This window comes from Tamandua tetradactyla, chromosome 5, assembly GCF_023851605.1.
Source record: "Tamandua tetradactyla isolate mTamTet1 chromosome 5, mTamTet1.pri, whole genome shotgun sequence".
Taxonomy (NCBI): Eukaryota; Metazoa; Chordata; class Mammalia; order Pilosa; family Myrmecophagidae; genus Tamandua; species Tamandua tetradactyla.
In genome coordinates this window covers 24830770-24847729 of record NC_135331.1, presented here as the reverse complement: position 1 = coordinate 24847729, position 16960 = coordinate 24830770, and the positions used below count along the sequence as shown (strand labels likewise).

General features: G+C 41.5%; 1 protein-coding gene across 4 annotated transcripts in view; it reads right to left on the bottom strand.

The window, feature by feature from the left end:
• Positions 1-16960, bottom strand: part of LOC143683799 (sodium/glucose cotransporter 1-like) — a 95701-nt gene that overhangs the window by 29721 nt on the left and 49020 nt on the right. For all 4 annotated transcript variants that reach the window (XM_077160163.1, XM_077160162.1, XM_077160164.1 and 1 more), the window contains 2 exons: positions 3456-3591; positions 1089-1196 (listed from right to left, as the gene is read on the bottom strand). In XM_077160163.1, coding sequence (XP_077016278.1) covers positions 1089-1196; positions 3456-3591 — 244 coding nt within the window. The remainder of the gene's footprint in view (positions 1-1088; positions 1197-3455; positions 3592-16960) is intronic.

Sequence of the window (16960 nt, the reverse complement as noted above, 5' to 3'; positions counted from 1 at the left end):
CGTACCCCACTTTTACAGATGAGGAGCCGGTGGCTCCGACAAGTTCAGGACAAAGGCAAGTCAAGTGGGTCCTTGAGGCTCGATGTCCTTGTCTGTGACACACAGGGCTGTTGTTAAGATTAAGATAAATAAAGTATATGGGTGAGCACCCAAGAAAGCGCAAGCACCCCACAAATACCAGTGATCAACAGGACACTCTGTTGTCATGACTTGCAGGACCACAGGTCCACAGGGATGCTAAACTGCTCTACTGAGAGACTTCTTTTCTGCATGTGGTAGGGAGAGGATGAGGGTTACAAAGACCCCAAACTGGAGCAGCAGGGTCCCACTGTATTCCATGGGCTTCTATGGGCTAGCAGAGAACCTTTGCAGTCCTGGTTGCCTTAAGAGGGCATTTCCTGAGGCTCAGCTCGGGAGCCTGATAACTTATCTCCTGAACTGTGGGATGGTCAGTTCTTCTCTCAGTTGAATCCCATCTATATTGTACTTTATGGAAATGTCTCTATGATTTTGGCCTATTGATGGTGCCCTTCAATATTCTCCAGAGATAATAAAGTTTTTAAAATATAATACTCATTTAGTCATTTCAATGGGATTTGAGTATGAAGATGAGATGAATGTGCAGGCTACTGTCATCGCACAAAAAAGCCATCTCACTGTAGCTGACTGCCCTTCTCCTGGCCAGTCCCACCTATAGTCAACTCTCTGAGGGCTGGACTATGTCCTGCCCAGCTTTGTATCTCATGTTTTAGAACAATGCGTAGTACAGTGTGGAGCCCCGTAATCATCTGCTGAATGAATGAAGGCACAAAAGAAGAGGCTGAATAGGTAAAGGAGATGGTGCAATCAGGTTCTGGGTTGTGTCTCTGTGAGCCGGGGCCTGGGTGCATGGGGAGCGAAAGGGGCTGAAGAGGGGGGAGGCCCAACTCCCCATCAGGGCATCTCTACAATGCCCAGAAGGCCTGCCAGGTCAGTGAATCAGCCACTCCAGTCCCTCGCTCCTGACTGGCAGCCCAGGAGCAAAGGCTCCAGTGTGGATGTGGATCGCGGGGTTCCTATGACCCTTGCTGGCGAAGGCCATTCCTTACCGTTGGGCATCAGCTCCATGACCAGCAGTGGGTAGGCAATGGCACTGCAGCCGGTCCTGGTGCCACAGTACTGCTGACATTCGGAAGGCACTACACATGCCACTTTATCTGCAAAGAGAGGTTGCAGTCATGCCGACTCTTGGCCTTAAGAGTTCTAAAGTTAGAGCTAGAGAAGGGGAAGTGAGTTGGGAACGCACATGGATGTTTGATTCTTGGTCTACCAGTGGCAGCTCCAATCCATGATCCTAAACCATCTTCAGGGGCTTTGGGATGAGGAGGAGCTGGGTGGCAGACACGAAGGGGCTTCTAATCTACTGCGGACCCTAAGCAAGTCATGTGGCCTCAATACGCCCTGCAGTGACCCAGCGAGAGGAGAGGGAGGTGAACGGAATGGTGTTAACTCGGAGTACTTGGGAAGAATTCCTATAAAAATAGAAGAGAGTGAACATGATATGCCCCTTAGACTCTTAAATAAAGGATATCAGTTACTGCCTCAGGAAAAAACTGAAAACCAAAGTGGATCAACCTAGAGTAGAAGGAGTCAGGATATGCCTATGGTTATGAAAGAACAGGCTACTTTACTGGGGAAAGCTATCTGGCTTTAGAAGGGATTGACAAATACCTACAGGAAGAACATACTAGTGCCTTCCCGGGGGAGGCTGCTAGTGGACATCTGATCTTGTCCGTCCACTCTCGCTTTCCCCTCCCTCCAGGACTAGGACCTCGGGTTCCTTCTACATGGCCTGGGGAGGGCCTCGGGGCAGGTGGAGCATTCTGCCAACTCCTCTCCCTTGGCACTGTGACTGGTCCATGTCAAGTCAGTTCACTGAGACTTATCTGGAGTTCTTCTGGACCAACTAGGGAAGGAAAGCCTCTTTCTGCTGGGGTTGTCAAGCTGGTGCAATCAAGGCCTGGAGCTGCAGGTCACCATCTTGTCACCATATGGCCTGGTGAAGACACCAGCTCAGCGGAAAGAGGAGCTTGCGAGACGCACGTCGTTTGGAGCCAAGCAGCCCCAGCCCAGCTAACAAGCATCTCGTGGGAAATGAGATTAGAGACCCACACTTCTGCAGGGTCCAACTGCCGCAGGGCACACGGCTTTGGGTTCCTGGAAAAATATGTTCTGCAAGAGCAGGGGCCAGAGCTTTGGGGACCAATGGTTTTCTGGTTTTACACACCTGGCGTGTGTAAACTACATGCCCCCGCATGTGTCTGGCCCATGTGTGAGGGACTAGGAAGCCCCCCGCCCAGGGCTCTCCACAGTACATTCCCCACTCAGCTCATCCACCTCCTGGGCAGAGGGAGGCAGGATATGGGTCCCTGGTTCCCAGGCCAGCTAGAAAGAGAAGCGATCCACCACTCCACCCCCTCCCCTTAGCAGCTTCCTTTCTAGAGCCAAGATCCAAGATAGTCTGTGCCATCTTCCTCCTCCGTGAGAGGGGCAGCTCACGCAGGCAGTGGGGGAGGGGAGCTGCAAAGTCAGGGGGATCCGGGGCCTCAAGACCACAGGGCCCGTTTTCTAACAGGGGCGGAAGGACCCCCTGGGGGAGCTACAAAAAACACCGCTTAGCAGCTGAAGCACAAACCTGGGAAGGCGAAACCACAGCACTCTGCTACTCTGCTAAACCCAGAAAGGGATTAAGATTAAAAAAGAAAAAAATAAGAGGCACATCTCAGGGGCAGACCTAACGATGAATTAGGGTTAGAGATGTCTACTGCACATGCTCCCTGGCAATAAAGAGTGTTTCCAGCTTATTCGGCCTGCGGCGGAAGACCCACAAAGGCAGCCTGCTTTGTCCTGGCGGCTTCAGCTGTCATAGTAAGTGCTCCATAAATGCCTACTGGCTCACCCAGTCTGCTACCCCAGGAGACAGCGCCAGCTAGTAAAACGAGGTGGAAACGGGATGAGCGACAGCCGCAGAATTAGTACAGCTCATTTAGGGAAATGAGGGATGTTTTAATAGATTTAATAGAAAGAACATAGGCCCCTATTGGGGTCGCTTTGAGCCCCTCCGATGAGGCTCATCTGTTCCATGAGGCTGTGGGAAGGGACAGCATCTGCACGGTGTCTGCAATGTGCCGGAGAGCAGCACAGCCATCCTGCAGGTGGGTCTCCAAGCCAGCGTCAGAGACCTGGCCCTGGACTGGCTAGAGCGAGACGTCGACCCCTGAGAAAACCTCTGCCCGCCTGTAACTCATCTCCCTGGAATTTCTCTCTGGCCATCCAGATCCGCGGTCTCTACCAGACCCCTGTTTAGCTACACCTCTAAGTTGGGGTTCCTAACTCAGTCTGTCCCAAGAAGCAGTGTGGGGTAGAGCTGATGAGCCTAGCGCCCGCGGGTGCCCCAAGCAGGACGGGGCGCTTACCTGGGAACAGGATGCGGCTGGCCATTCCTGGCATCACAATGGTGAACATGGGCAGCAGCTTCAGGTACCCGCACAGGATGCAGCCGCCTTTCACGTGGGATATGCTCTTCCCTGCGAGGTACCGCTGGACGGTCATCTGTGGGGAGATGCGGGGAGCTCAGGAGGGTGGGGCAGGACACTTCTGACTGCTGTATCCTTGGGGGAAACTGGGGCAAGCTGTCCCCGCCCTGTCCCTTTTTGCTGGGCCCTAGGTCTCTTTGCTACCATGGTGCACCTGGCACTTTTGGCTCTCCCCTGCAAGGATGAGACTCCCTCCTGGAGGCTGCGGACGCCCCTGCAGGGCGCTGGGAAGAAGGCCTTTCTGCCAGCGAAGGGGGGTCCCGGCCGCAAAGGGGTGTTCAGAACCGGGACCGACTTCATTCATCTAGACAGAAATCGATTAGTTTAAACCTTACAGAGCAAAACACTCCCAGGGGCTCTCCAGTGGTGCCGCTGCCAAAAAAGGCAGGGTGCCTAGGCCAGGACGCTTGGTGGATAAGCGTGTAGGACACAGAGGCTGGGCCCAGGGCCTCCAAGCAGTGCAGTGCTTGGACTGTGCTAAGAGGTGTGTTCTTGAAGAACACTTACTTGACATGAAAAAATATGCTCACAATATGCTGCCAGCTAAAAGGTACAACAGCATGTAAAATAGCACATACAGGGGGGTGCAAGGATAGTTCAGTGTTGCCTGCCATGTGGGAGACCTGGGTTCGATTCCTGGTCCATGCACTTTCCCCCCAAAAAAACAAACAAACAAGAAAAGCAAACAAAAAACAACCAACCAAACAAAAAACTCAACAAATGGTGCTGCAATAACGGGATACTCACATGGAAAAATAATGAGATGTGGCCCCACTACACAGCATACAAATATATATATATATATATAGCACATACGCTGCCATTCTATTCCTAGGAAAAGGCCAACTCAATGAGAGTGGTTAACTGTGCAATGGCAGGAGTTTCATTTTCTTCTTTATGCTTTCCTTATTTTTCCAAATGTGGTGTTTTAATAAGAGGGGGAAGACCCCACAGGTGCTGGCAGGTGTGTGTGCAGACGGCATTGCCTCATTTTTTTCACACATGGTTACAATCAGTGGCTCACAATATCATCACATAGTTGTGTATTCATCACCATGATCATTTTTAGAACATCTGCATCACTCCAGAAAAAGAAATACAAAGATCAAAAAAAAAAAAAAAAAAACCTCACACATCCCATACCCCTTGGGATGGCTTGTAAAAAGGTGAATTTAATAAGTTGCTAGTTTACAGTTCTAAGATCGAGAAAATGTCCCAATTAAAACAAGTCTATAGAAATGTCCAATTTAAGGCATCCGGGGAAAGATATCTTGGTTCAAGAAGGCCGACAACATTCAAATTTCTTTCTCAGCTAGAAGGGCACAAAGAGCACATGGAGAACATGGCGGCATCTGCTGGCTTTCTCGTGGCTCTACCAAAGAGGGACTCTCCAAAATGTTTCCTCTTTTAAAGGATTCCAGCAAGCAACTCCACATTCAGTGGGTGGAGACACACCTCCATGGAAATCATCTAATCAAAAGTTACCACCCACAATTGGGTGGGTCACATCTTCAATGGAAACAATCAGAATGCTCCCACCCAGCAATATTGAATGAGGATCAAAGGGCATGACTTTTATGGGGTCCACCGCAGATTCAGACCAGCACATCCCTTAACCCTCCTTCTCAATGACCACTAGTGTTTCCATCCACTCAGTTTATTTTACCCCTTATCCCCCTATTATTTATTTTTTATCCATATTTTTTACTCATCTGTCCACACACTGGATAAAAGGAGCATCAGGCACAAGGTTTTCACAATCACAGAGTCACACTGTAAAAGTTCTATCTTTATACAATTGTTTTCAAGAATGAATACTAGCTCAGCGGTTTCAGGTACTTCCCTCGAGCCTCTCCAATACACCATAAACTAAAAAGGGGATATATCTATATAATGCATAAGACTATAACTTCCAGGATAACCTCTCTACTCTGTTTGAAATCTCTCAGCCATTGAAACTTAATTTTGTCTCATTTCTCATTGCCTCATTTTTGACCCCCTAGGAGAGGAGCTGGTCCCAGGGAGGGGCTGGAGCTGTAGGGCAAGGGCAGAACTGCTGTTTCTTATTTTAGGAAAGGGTAGCTTCAAGACATTCAGTCATTCCATGTAGAAAGTCCTAAGCACTTTAGTACATTGCTACATATTTAAAACTTGGGGAAGGGAAGGATTATTCTTTAAGACAGTGGTGGGCCAAAAACGTATTGAGTTTTCTTCTTCTGTCACTTTGTTTTTTAAAAGTAATTTTTCTTCATCCATTTCCAATACTAGTTATATACAAAAGCACTTCTGTAACTTTAATAATTGTCCTTAAAATTTTAATACGGATACTTTAAGTCTAAAGTAAATCAATATCCCCATGCTTCTCCTGAATAATTCAAGTTCACAGATTTAACTCCATCATTTTATATTTCCCATATTAGCCATTTATTATTTCTCAGCCAATGCTATAGATTAACTCATGTGCCTACCAGGTTCTTTGCTAACATTTCCTTCAGTGCTTTCTTTTCCTTATGCGTATCTTTAGTCTTTCTTTAGAGGAGGTTATGTCTTTTCTTTGAACTTGATTCCAAGTAACACCTTAGGTGGCTACTCAATTAGAAATTGATATTTTCTCTCAGTACTTTGAAAACGTTACTTCACTGCCTTTTGGATCATGCTGCTGCTGTTGGGAAATATGTCCTCAGTGCAACTCAATGTTGTCTTAGGTTGCTTTAAAAATCTCTTTGTCTTTGATGTTCTCAAGTTTCATTATAATGTGCCTTTATGAGGAATTAAAATATATAAATACTCTGCTTGAGATTCACTTCACTATGATTCTTGCTCTTCCAACAATTGCAAAAATACCTAGACACCTTCTCTTCAAATATTGCTTTTTCCCCCCTTTTCTTCTGGAACTTCAATGAGATGTAGTTTAATTCTTCTCATTCCATTTTCCATACCACTGGGTTTCTCATTCACATTTTCCATTTTTGTGCTTCCTGGGCAATTTCTTCAGTTCACTTTTCAACATCATTATTTTTTCTTCAGCTGTTTAATATGCTATTTTAACAGCTACTGAGTTTTTCATTTCAATAAGTATACTCTCACTTTAGAAGTTCGCTTTTTAAAAAAATCTGGTTGCTCTGTTTTGATAGAAATTTGTTTCTTGTATTTTCAGTTCTGTTCTTTTTCTCTAAACATCATTTTGTATTTAGGATCTAATACCTGCATATTCTGAAGTTAAGGTGTGCTAATTCTGCTCTCTCTGCTGGTGCCTGGTCACGGTGGCTGCACTCGCCCACACTCTCTCATTTGGGATTGGGGGCTGGCTCATGTTCAGCAGAGCTTTATGTGGGATTCCTGCAAGTCCTCGGTTGGAGGTGCATCCCTCCAGAAATAATTTTCTGCTACTCTTGCCAGGTCAGGGTGTAAACGAATTTGGATGATTTTTGTTAATTTCTTCACATGATGTTTCTCTGGCCATACAAGATGATTAAAAACCCAAACCTACAGGAAGGCAGGTCTGTGATTATGAATTTTCAGAGGAACCCAGTTGAGGCACTTTTTGGTTTGTTTCTCTCTGCTAGTCAGCAGATTTTTCTTTCTCATCCATCTTTTCACTGATGTTGTAAAGCTAAGCTGCCCATGGAGGGTTCAGTTTAAATGTCACCATTCATGAACTCATGGCCCTTCTCCTATTCTCACAATGGCCATTAAAACCAACGCCTTCAAAATTAAACACTTTTGTGCATCAAAGAACTTCATCAAGAAAGTAGAAAGACAGCCTACACAATGGGAGACAATATTTGGAAATGACATATCAGATAAAGGTCTAGTATCCAGAATTTATAAAGAGATTGTTCAACTCAACAACAAAAAGACAGCCAACCCAATTACAAAATGGGAAAAAGACTTGAACAGACACCTCTCAGAAGAGGAAATACAAATGGCCAAAAGGCACATGAAGAGATGCTCAATGTCCCTGGCCATTAGAGAAATGCAAATCAAAACCACAATGAGATATCATCTCACACCCACCAGAATGGCCATTATCAACAAAACAGAAAATGACAAGTGCTGGAGAGGATGCGGAGAAAGAGGCACACTTATCCACTGTTGGTGGGAATGTCAAATGGTGCAACCACTGTGGAAGGCAGTTTGGCGGTTCCTCAAAAAGCTGAATACAGAATTGCCATACGACCAAGCAATACCATTGCTGGGTATCTACTCAAAGGACTTAAGGGCAAAGACACAAACGGACATTTGCACACCAATGTTTATAGCAGCATTATTTACAGTTGCAAAGAAATGGAAACAGCCAAAATGTCCATCAACAGACGAGTGGCTAAACAAACTGTGGTATATGCATACAATGGAATATTATGCAGCTTTAAGACAGAATAAACTTATGAAGCATGTAATAACATGGATGGACCTAGAGAACATTATGCTGAGTGAGTCTGGCCAAAAACTAAAGGACAAATACTGTATGGTCCCACTGATGTGAACGGACATTCGAGAATAAACTTGGAATATGTCATCGGTAACAGAGACCAGCAGGAGATAGAAACAGGGTAAGACAGTGGGTAATTGGAGCTGAAGGGATACAGACTGTGCAACAGGACTAGATACAAAAACTCAAAAATGGACAGCACAATAATACCTAATTGTAATGTAATTATGTTAAAACACTGAATGAAGCTGCATCTGAGCTACAGTTTTTTTGTTTGTTTATTTGTTTGTTTGTGTCTTTTTTCTTTTTCCTTTTTTTATTATTATTTTTATTTTTTTCTCTATATTAACATTCCATATCTTTTTCTGTTGTTTTGCTAGTTCTTTTCCTAAATCGATGCAAATGTACTAAGAAATGATGATCATACATCTATGTGATGATGTTAAGAATTACTGATTGCATATGTAGAATGGAATGATTTCTAAATGTTGTGTTAATTTCTTTTTTCTTTAATCAATAAAAAACTATAATTAATAGTACAATTATCAAAATGTGCTATTATCAATTGTAATAAATGTTCCACACCAATGCAAGGTGTTAATAAATACCTTAATAATAATTAAAACAAAAAACAAAAAACAAAAAACCAACGCCTTTTGGAAACCAAGCTTGGCAAACACTGTCAGGGCACAGGAGGTGTCAGTGTTAGTTGAGCTCTCTTGGTCCCAGTTTCTTCTTTGTTTTTGGCCACTGGAGATTTTCTTCCTTTCCTGAGAGCTCCATGTGAATATAAAAATTCTATTTTACCCAGGATTTCTAGACATACTCTATTGGGAGGTATTTCAGGCAATCTAGTTTACCTACTGTCAGAAATGGATGTCTCAGGGGGTGACTTTTAAAGTTACAATCACAGAAGAAATTGTAAAGAAAAAGACAGTTATAAAAGTCTTCTACATAAACAAAAGTAGGTGGGAAAGAGTACAAACAAATGAAAAATTCACAGCTACATTACAGGGAACACTTGGCTATCGTGTTTGGCTCTCATTTTGCATCGTGTTTGTCCATTCTGCATTTTACAGAGCCCTCTGTATTGTCACAGGGGCATCTGGCCTTCTGCTTCTCACTGCAGCCTGAGACCCCACATGTCCCCACCTCCCCTCCCTGCCACCCACTTCACACTCATGGGCAAAATCCACACTAAGACGGACATCTCATACTTGTCCCTGATCAACTTGTTTTGATGGGTTTGTTTGGAGGGTTTGTCAGGTAGTTTCCGAGGAATGTAATCGCTGGGTCACAAAGTACATGTTCTAGTTTACTAGCTGCCAGAATGAAATATACCAGAAATGGAATGGCTTTTAAAAAAGGGAAATTTAATAAGTTGCAAGCTAACATTTTTTTAGGCCACGGAAATGTCCCAGTTAAAGCAAGTCTATAGAAATGTCCAATCTAAGGCATCTGGGGAAAGATACCTTGATTCAAGAGGGCCAATGAAGTTCAGGGTTTCTCTCTCAAGTGGAAAGGCACATGGCAAACACAGTCAGGGTTTCTCTCTCATCTGGAAGGACATATGGTGAACACGGCGTCATCTGCTAGCTTCCTCTCCAGCTTTCCTTCTTTCCTTCTTCATCTTCATCTCCAAAAGTCGCTGGCTGGTGGACTCTGCTTCATGGCTCTGTGGCATTCTCTGTTGTGGCTTTCTTGTGGCTCAGTCATTCTTCTCTGCTCTTTCAGAATCTCGTGGCTTTCTCTCTTGTAATTCTCCAGCTTTTTCCAAAGTGCTTCTTCTTTTAGAGGATTCCAGTAAGAGCCACCTGGAATGGGTGGAGACACATATCCACCTATCAAGTTTAATACCCACACTGACTGAGTCATATCTCTATGGAGATAAGCTAATTAAAGTTTCCAACATACAGTACTGAATAGGAATTAGAAGGAACCATTGCTCCCACAAGGCTGATTAGGATTAAAACATGGCTTTTCTAGGGTACATAAACCTTTTCAAACCAGCACAGCACAATATCCCTAATTTGACTGAATCACTCTCATGAACAGACTGTACCAGTCTACACTTCCACTAGCAGTTCAGGAGAGCTCCTAAGCATCCATAGCAAGCTTTCTAATATTTGCCAGTCTCATTGTGTGTGTATGTTTAGCTTTTTATTGTGTAACAAATATACAACTCAGAATTTCCCATTTTGACCATGTCATTGTGGTTTTAAATGGCATTTCCCTGATAATTTTGTTAAATGCTTGTTAGCCTTTGAGTTTCCTTTTCCATAAAATGCCTCTTCATACTCTTTGCCCACATTTCTTTTTCTTGTTGATTTGCTATTAGTGTCTTGTCCATTACAAACACTTCCAATCAGCTTTTCCCAATCGGTCACTTGGCAACTCTGTCTATGGTATTCTTTTCTGAAAAGCTTATATGTGATGTAAGCAAACTTACATATTTTTTTTACCTATTCATACTTCCCCTTCTGTCTCAAAGCTATCCTCTAATAATACCTTCTCTCAATTTTACAGCTTTAATTTTTCACATTTAAGTCATCAGTCCATCTGAAGTCCACCTTTGCATAACTCTTAGGTAGCGATCTAGCTCTATGCTACTCGAGACAGTAAGCTGGTTTTTTCTAACATCATCAGAAAGTCTGCACCTCTCCATGATTTATGGAGTACATGAGTCTGTCCCATTAGTCTGAGTGTCTGTTCTTGCCTATTCCAAACTGTTTTTATTACTATTACTTAAATAAATACTTCAAATATTTAAATAGCTGGTAGGGTAAGTCCTCTGTTTGCTCTTCATTTTCAAGCTGAGGTTAGCTATCTGTGGCATGTTCTTCTTCCAAGTGATTTTTAAACTGTATTTACTTTATTAACACTAAGTACGTTAAACAATGCACAGCTGTAGCAAATTAAAGCGAATACTGTGTAATCCCCATCGAGATCAAGAGAGGGACACTGAAGGGACCCCAGATGCCTCTTTTATACCTCAACCTTCCCTCCCTCCTGATATAACCACTCCCAGGATTATTTTAGTTAGTCCTTCTCCGCCTTTCTTTACACTCTTACCATTTAGTTGTGGATCCCTAAACAATATATCTTAGCTTTGCTTGTATTGAACTTTACACAAATGGAATCACTGTATAATGTAGTCCTTTGTATTTAGCTTCTTCTATTCAGTACACAGTTTTAAGATTCATTATTCTTTTTGCATATCTCGCTTCCTTTTCATTGCCATATTACCTTTTCACTATATGAATATTTCACAATTTATTTAATAATCTATTATTGACAGAGACCTATATAATTTTGAGAACAAGTTTTTTTGAGTTCTTAAAAAAATCCAGATAGAGTGTTGAGTGGTTACACTTAATTTACAGACTAAATTTGGGAGAACTGACATATGTAAAAGTATGAAGTCACCCCATTCAAGAACGTAAATATACCACTCTCCATTTATTCAAATTATTCAAATCCTAATAGCTTCAAAGTTTTTTCACAGATGTTATGTATTCTTGATTCAGTTAATTCATAGTGTACTATTGTGAATAGATCATTAATTCTCATTATATTTTCTAATACAGCAAGAAAATACCAGCAGTCCTGGTCAAAGCTATAAGGAAGAAAAAAGAAGTAAAACGCAAGTGAACAGCTGAAATGATAGATTTAACCTTGACTATGAGTACAATATAATACTGGTCACAGTTGGCATTTTTTTCTCATTCCTGATCTCTAAAGTTTCTATATCCCATAAAATGTTTGCAGTAAACTTCGGTATATGATTTTATCAATATATACCTAGCAATGGGATTTCTGAATCATATGGCAATTCTATACTTAACTTCCTGAGGAACCGCCAAACTGCCTTCCACAACAGTTGTACTATTTCGCATGCCCACCAACAGTGGATAAGTGTGCCTCTTTCTTCACATCCTCTCCAGCACTTGTCGTTTTCTGTTTTATTGATAATGGCCATTCTAGTGGGTGTGACAGCAGAACTAAAGGAAATTAGAGAAAACATTGTTTGAACAAAAATAAAGAGATGAAACTTATAAAAATGCACCAAATTCTGTAGCTGCAAAGTACAGTAACTGAAATGAGAAACTCATTAGAACAAGCAGAAGATTTGATTTGAACAAGCAGAAGAAAGGATCAGTGGATTTGAGGACAAGACAATTGAAATTATCCAGTGTGAGAAGCATTATTCATAATAACCAAAGGTGGAAGGAACCCAAGTGCCCATCAACAGAAGATGGGTAAACACAATGTGGTATATCTAAACAATGGAATATTATTTAACCGAAAAGAGAAGGAAAGTGCTGGTACATACTACAACGTGTAGTCATGCTGAGTGAAGTAAGCCAGACACAAAAGGACAAGTATTGTATGATTTCTGTTTTACATGAAATATTTAAAATAAGCAAATTCATAGAGACAAAGTAGAGCAGCAGTTACCAGGGGTGGGGGGGAAGGGGGAGTGGGGAGTTACTGCTAAATGGGTATGAGTTTTGGTTTGGACTATTGAAAACAGTCTGGAAATAGTGTGGAAAATAACAGTATTATCAACTTAATGTCAAAGAATTGTCCATTTAAAATAGTTAAAACAATTTTTATGCTATGTCCATTCTACCACAATTAAAAGTAAATTAAAAATTATCCATTGGACTCAGTACATATATTTTTTAGGATTTCTGCATGAATTTCATAAGTGAAATGGCTAAAGATGTTTTACTTTTTGTTTGCTATTATATAGCTCTGGAGCAAAGATTAGACTGGCCTTATAAAATAAGTTGGGTAGTTTTGCTAATTCATATTTTTTTTGTGTAAGATTATAAATTTAGTAGAACTTTGCAAATTTTTCTAGGCTTGTGACTTTGGGAGAAATATTTCTTTCATTACCATTTCTATTTTTTAGTTGGTTATCTGTCCATCCAAGTTGTCTGTTTTCTCTTTCGTCAATAATAGCACTTTGTTAACTTCCTAGGAATTTATACATTGCACTTAGGTTTTATAAATTTATTAGCATATATTTATTAATAGTATTCTTCTATAATTTTAAAATTCTGTTTATGTACAGCAATATCTCTTTTTTGTTTGGTATCTTATGTGCAGCTCTTTTTTCTTGATCATTCTTACAACATGTCCATCTTATTAATCTTTTCAAAGAACCAGCTTTCAGTTTCTTTCTGTTTTTTTTTTTTTTTTTTTTTTGGCATGGGCAGGCAGCGGGAATTGAACTCGGGTCTCCAGCATGGCAGGTGAAAACTCAGCCTGCTGAGCCACCATGGCCTGTCCCAGCTTTCAGTTTTATTAATCATCTGTAGATTTTCATTCTCTACTTCATTTATTTCTGCCATCACCTTTAAAATTTTATTTCCCTTTGCCTCTCTCTCTCTCTGTTTTGCTCTGCTGTTCTTCACCCAATTTATTGATTGTTCAGCTTGGAATATTTAGCTCATTGTGGTTAACCATCCGTGTTTCCTGAAATGCATGTATAAAGTACTGCTTTAAATATGCCCTAGAAATTGACATGTGGTGTTTTATTGGCATTCAGTTCCAAGTATTTATTTTTTAATGGATGAGTTTTCAACTCACAGCAATTAATAACATGTTCCTTTCTTTCTAGATGTAAGGGATTTTCAAATCTATCTTTTTGTTATTATTTACTACTTAAAAAAATTAGCCTGACTATAGCATCTACATGATATTGACCTTTAGTAATGTCTTGAGGCCTCCTTTATAGTCTAATTATGGTCAATACTTGTAAATGTGCATAAAAGAATATTTTTTTCTTTCTGGGTACAGAGTACTTATGTCAGTTGGCCCAGCTGCTATGATAAATACCACACAACTGGTTGGTTTAAGCAACAGGAATTTATCTGCTCACAGTTTTGAGGCTAGAAATATCCAAAATCTAGATGTCGGCAAAGCTTGCTTTCCCCCTGTAGACAGTAACACTCTGGTGCTGGCTTTCCTGTCACATGCAATGTCCTTTCTTCTCTCCTCTTGGTTCCAGTGACTTCTGGCTTCTGCCTCCTCCACATGGCTTTCTCTGACCACGTCTGAATTAATTCTGCTTATAAAGGACTCCAGTAATACAATTGAAAACCCAATCTCATTCCATTGGGCCATACTTTAACTGATAACAACATCTTTGAGAGATCGTTTCTACAATGGGTTCACGAGCACGGAATGCGGATTAAGGCCAAGAACATGTCTAAACTGGGGTATGTGATTTATTCTACCACAACTAATAGATTAAGCCTAATTAGTTGCACTGGCTGCATTCCAGATATCTCTTATTCTTCACCTGGATGATGATTTCATTTCCGAGAGGGGAGTGTTAAAATCTCCAACAAATATGGGTGGCTTATATGTTTTGAGGCCATGTTGCTAATTGCCATGTGCCTTGCCGTATGGCAGAGGAGCTAAGGATCACCAGCAGCCAGTTCTCGGGAGGAACGCACTGCCTTGGTACTGCTTGATCTGGGCATTTTCTCATCTCAAAGCATAAGCTAATAAATTCCCATTGTTCAAGCCAACCCATTTCGTGGTGTCTACTGAGAGCAGCCTAGGAAACAGAAACACACAGCAACACTACTTTTGGCAAGTAATCCTTTGGTGGTAATCATAGAACCTCCCCTTTTGGCAACAATACAGACTAGAGAGGCCATAACTCCCACTAAAAAACATCTACAGTTTCTATGTAAAATAAAAAAGCAGTATTTAAAAAAGAAGGATAAGTACATTAAAAAAAAAAAAAACTTCTGAGGTCAGGATCATAATAGAAGTAGGAGTTCAGGAGGTAAAATTCCACTGAAGCTTCTCTACACCATGGGAACATGTGCAGATGGCCTGGTGCTTGCATGGGACAGGGACGAAAACAACGTCTTGGCCCATGCAAACATGGTGTTGGTAGGAGATCCCCCTCAGGAAGTCAAAGCACAGGAACGGCTACACCAGCAGGGATGTGATAAATGGGGCTGGCTTGAGGGAGAAGGGCTGGTATAGATAGCAAGGAAAATTTCTCCTTTCACATGGCTCTGAATGAAAAAAAAAAAACAAAAAAACATCCCCCAAGAGAATTTTTGGCCACCAGCCAGCCTGCAAAAAACTGGGGAGCCTGCAATTATATTTGGTGGCCCAAAGTATGATTCATGCACCATAAGCTGAACCCTTTAAAGTGTACGATTAAGTTGTTTTTAGTATATTCACAAAGTTGTGTAACCATTACCACGATTCAATTCTGGGATATTTTAAGTACCCCAAAAGAAACTCCATATTTGTTAGCAGTCATTCCCCATGTCCCCCTTCTCCCAGCCCCTGACAATGGCTAATCCACTTTATAACTTTGGATTTGCCTATTTTGAAGATTTAATATAAATGGAATAATAATTATGTGGTCTTTTGTGCCTGGCTTCTTTGATTTTATATGTTTTCAAGGTTCATTCATATTATTTTTAGCCGAATAATATTCTACTCCATGTATATGCCACCTTTCGTTTAATCATTCAACAATTGATGGATATTTAGGTTGTTTCCATTTTGGGCTATTGAATAATTCCAGCTATGAACAGCTGTGTACAAGTTTTTGCGTGGATATTTGTTTCAATTCTGCTGAAATATGTAGGAAGAAAATTGCTGGGTCTTTGGTGACTCTGTTTACCTTTTTAAGGAACTGCCAAACTGTTTTCCAAAGTGGCTGTACCATGTGACACTCCCAGCAGCAATGTATAGCCCTGCCAAAACTCTGATTATAGCCATCATGTGTATGAAGTGGTATCTCATCGTGGTTTTGATTTGCATTTCCCTAACGTTTAATGATTTTCAATATCTTCTCACGTGCTCATTGGACACCTGTGTATCCATCTTCATTGAAGAAATGACATTCAAATCTTTGACTATTTTTTAAACCTTTTTATTGTAAAATATAACATATATACAATGCAAGGAAAGAAAACAAAATAATTTAATTTTCAAAACACACTTCACCAAGTAGTTACAGAACAGATTTCAGAGTTTGTTGGGTTACCTTTCTACCATCTCAGATTTTTTCTTCTAGCTGCTTCAAAACACTAGTTTTGGAGTATTAATATAGTGATTCAGCAGTCATACTCATTTGTTAAATCCTATTTTCTCTGTCATACCTCCTCCTTCTCCTTTGAACCTTCTCCCAATCTGGAGTGATCTTTGGACAATGTCCGTTCTATTTCATGTTGAGACGGAGGGTCCACATTAAAGGACAGGGGGATGGAATTAATAATCCTGGAGAGGCTGGTCCCTCTGGGTTTCAGGATTTACCTGACTTTGGAACCCTCCAGGAATTATGTTCCAGGAAGGCAAACCTAGCACATGAAACCTTTATAAGAGTCTCAGTTCGAGCCCTAGGTGTTCTTAAGAGTCAACAGGAGTGATGTTGGTTGGGGTTTAGCAAACCATGGCAATCAGCACTATCTAACTGAAGCTTGTATAAGAGCAGCCTCCAGAACAACCTCTTGACTCCATCTGATCTCTCTTGGCCATGGATGCCTTATTTTATTACACTTCTTTTCCCTTTTTTGGTCAGGAAGGCACTGGCAATCCCACAGTGCCAGGGCCAGACTCATTCCCAGGAGACATGCCCCACTTTGTCATGAAGACTTTCACCCCTGAACGTCATATCCCACATGTGAGGAGGGTAATGATTTCCCTTGCAGAGCTGGACTTAGAGACAGAGAGGCCACATCTGAGCAATAGAAGAGGCTTCCTGGAAGCAAACCTTAGGTCTTGTTATGGGTAGTCTTAGCTTCTCCCCTACAGAAATAAGTTTTATAAGGGCAAGCCTCAAAACCCAGGGCTTCTCAGATGGGAAAGTTAAATAATTCCATATGTGTGTGTGTGTATGTGTGTGTGTATATATATTTATATATTTCCTCCCTCCTCCCCCCTCATTGGACCCTCAAGGGACTAC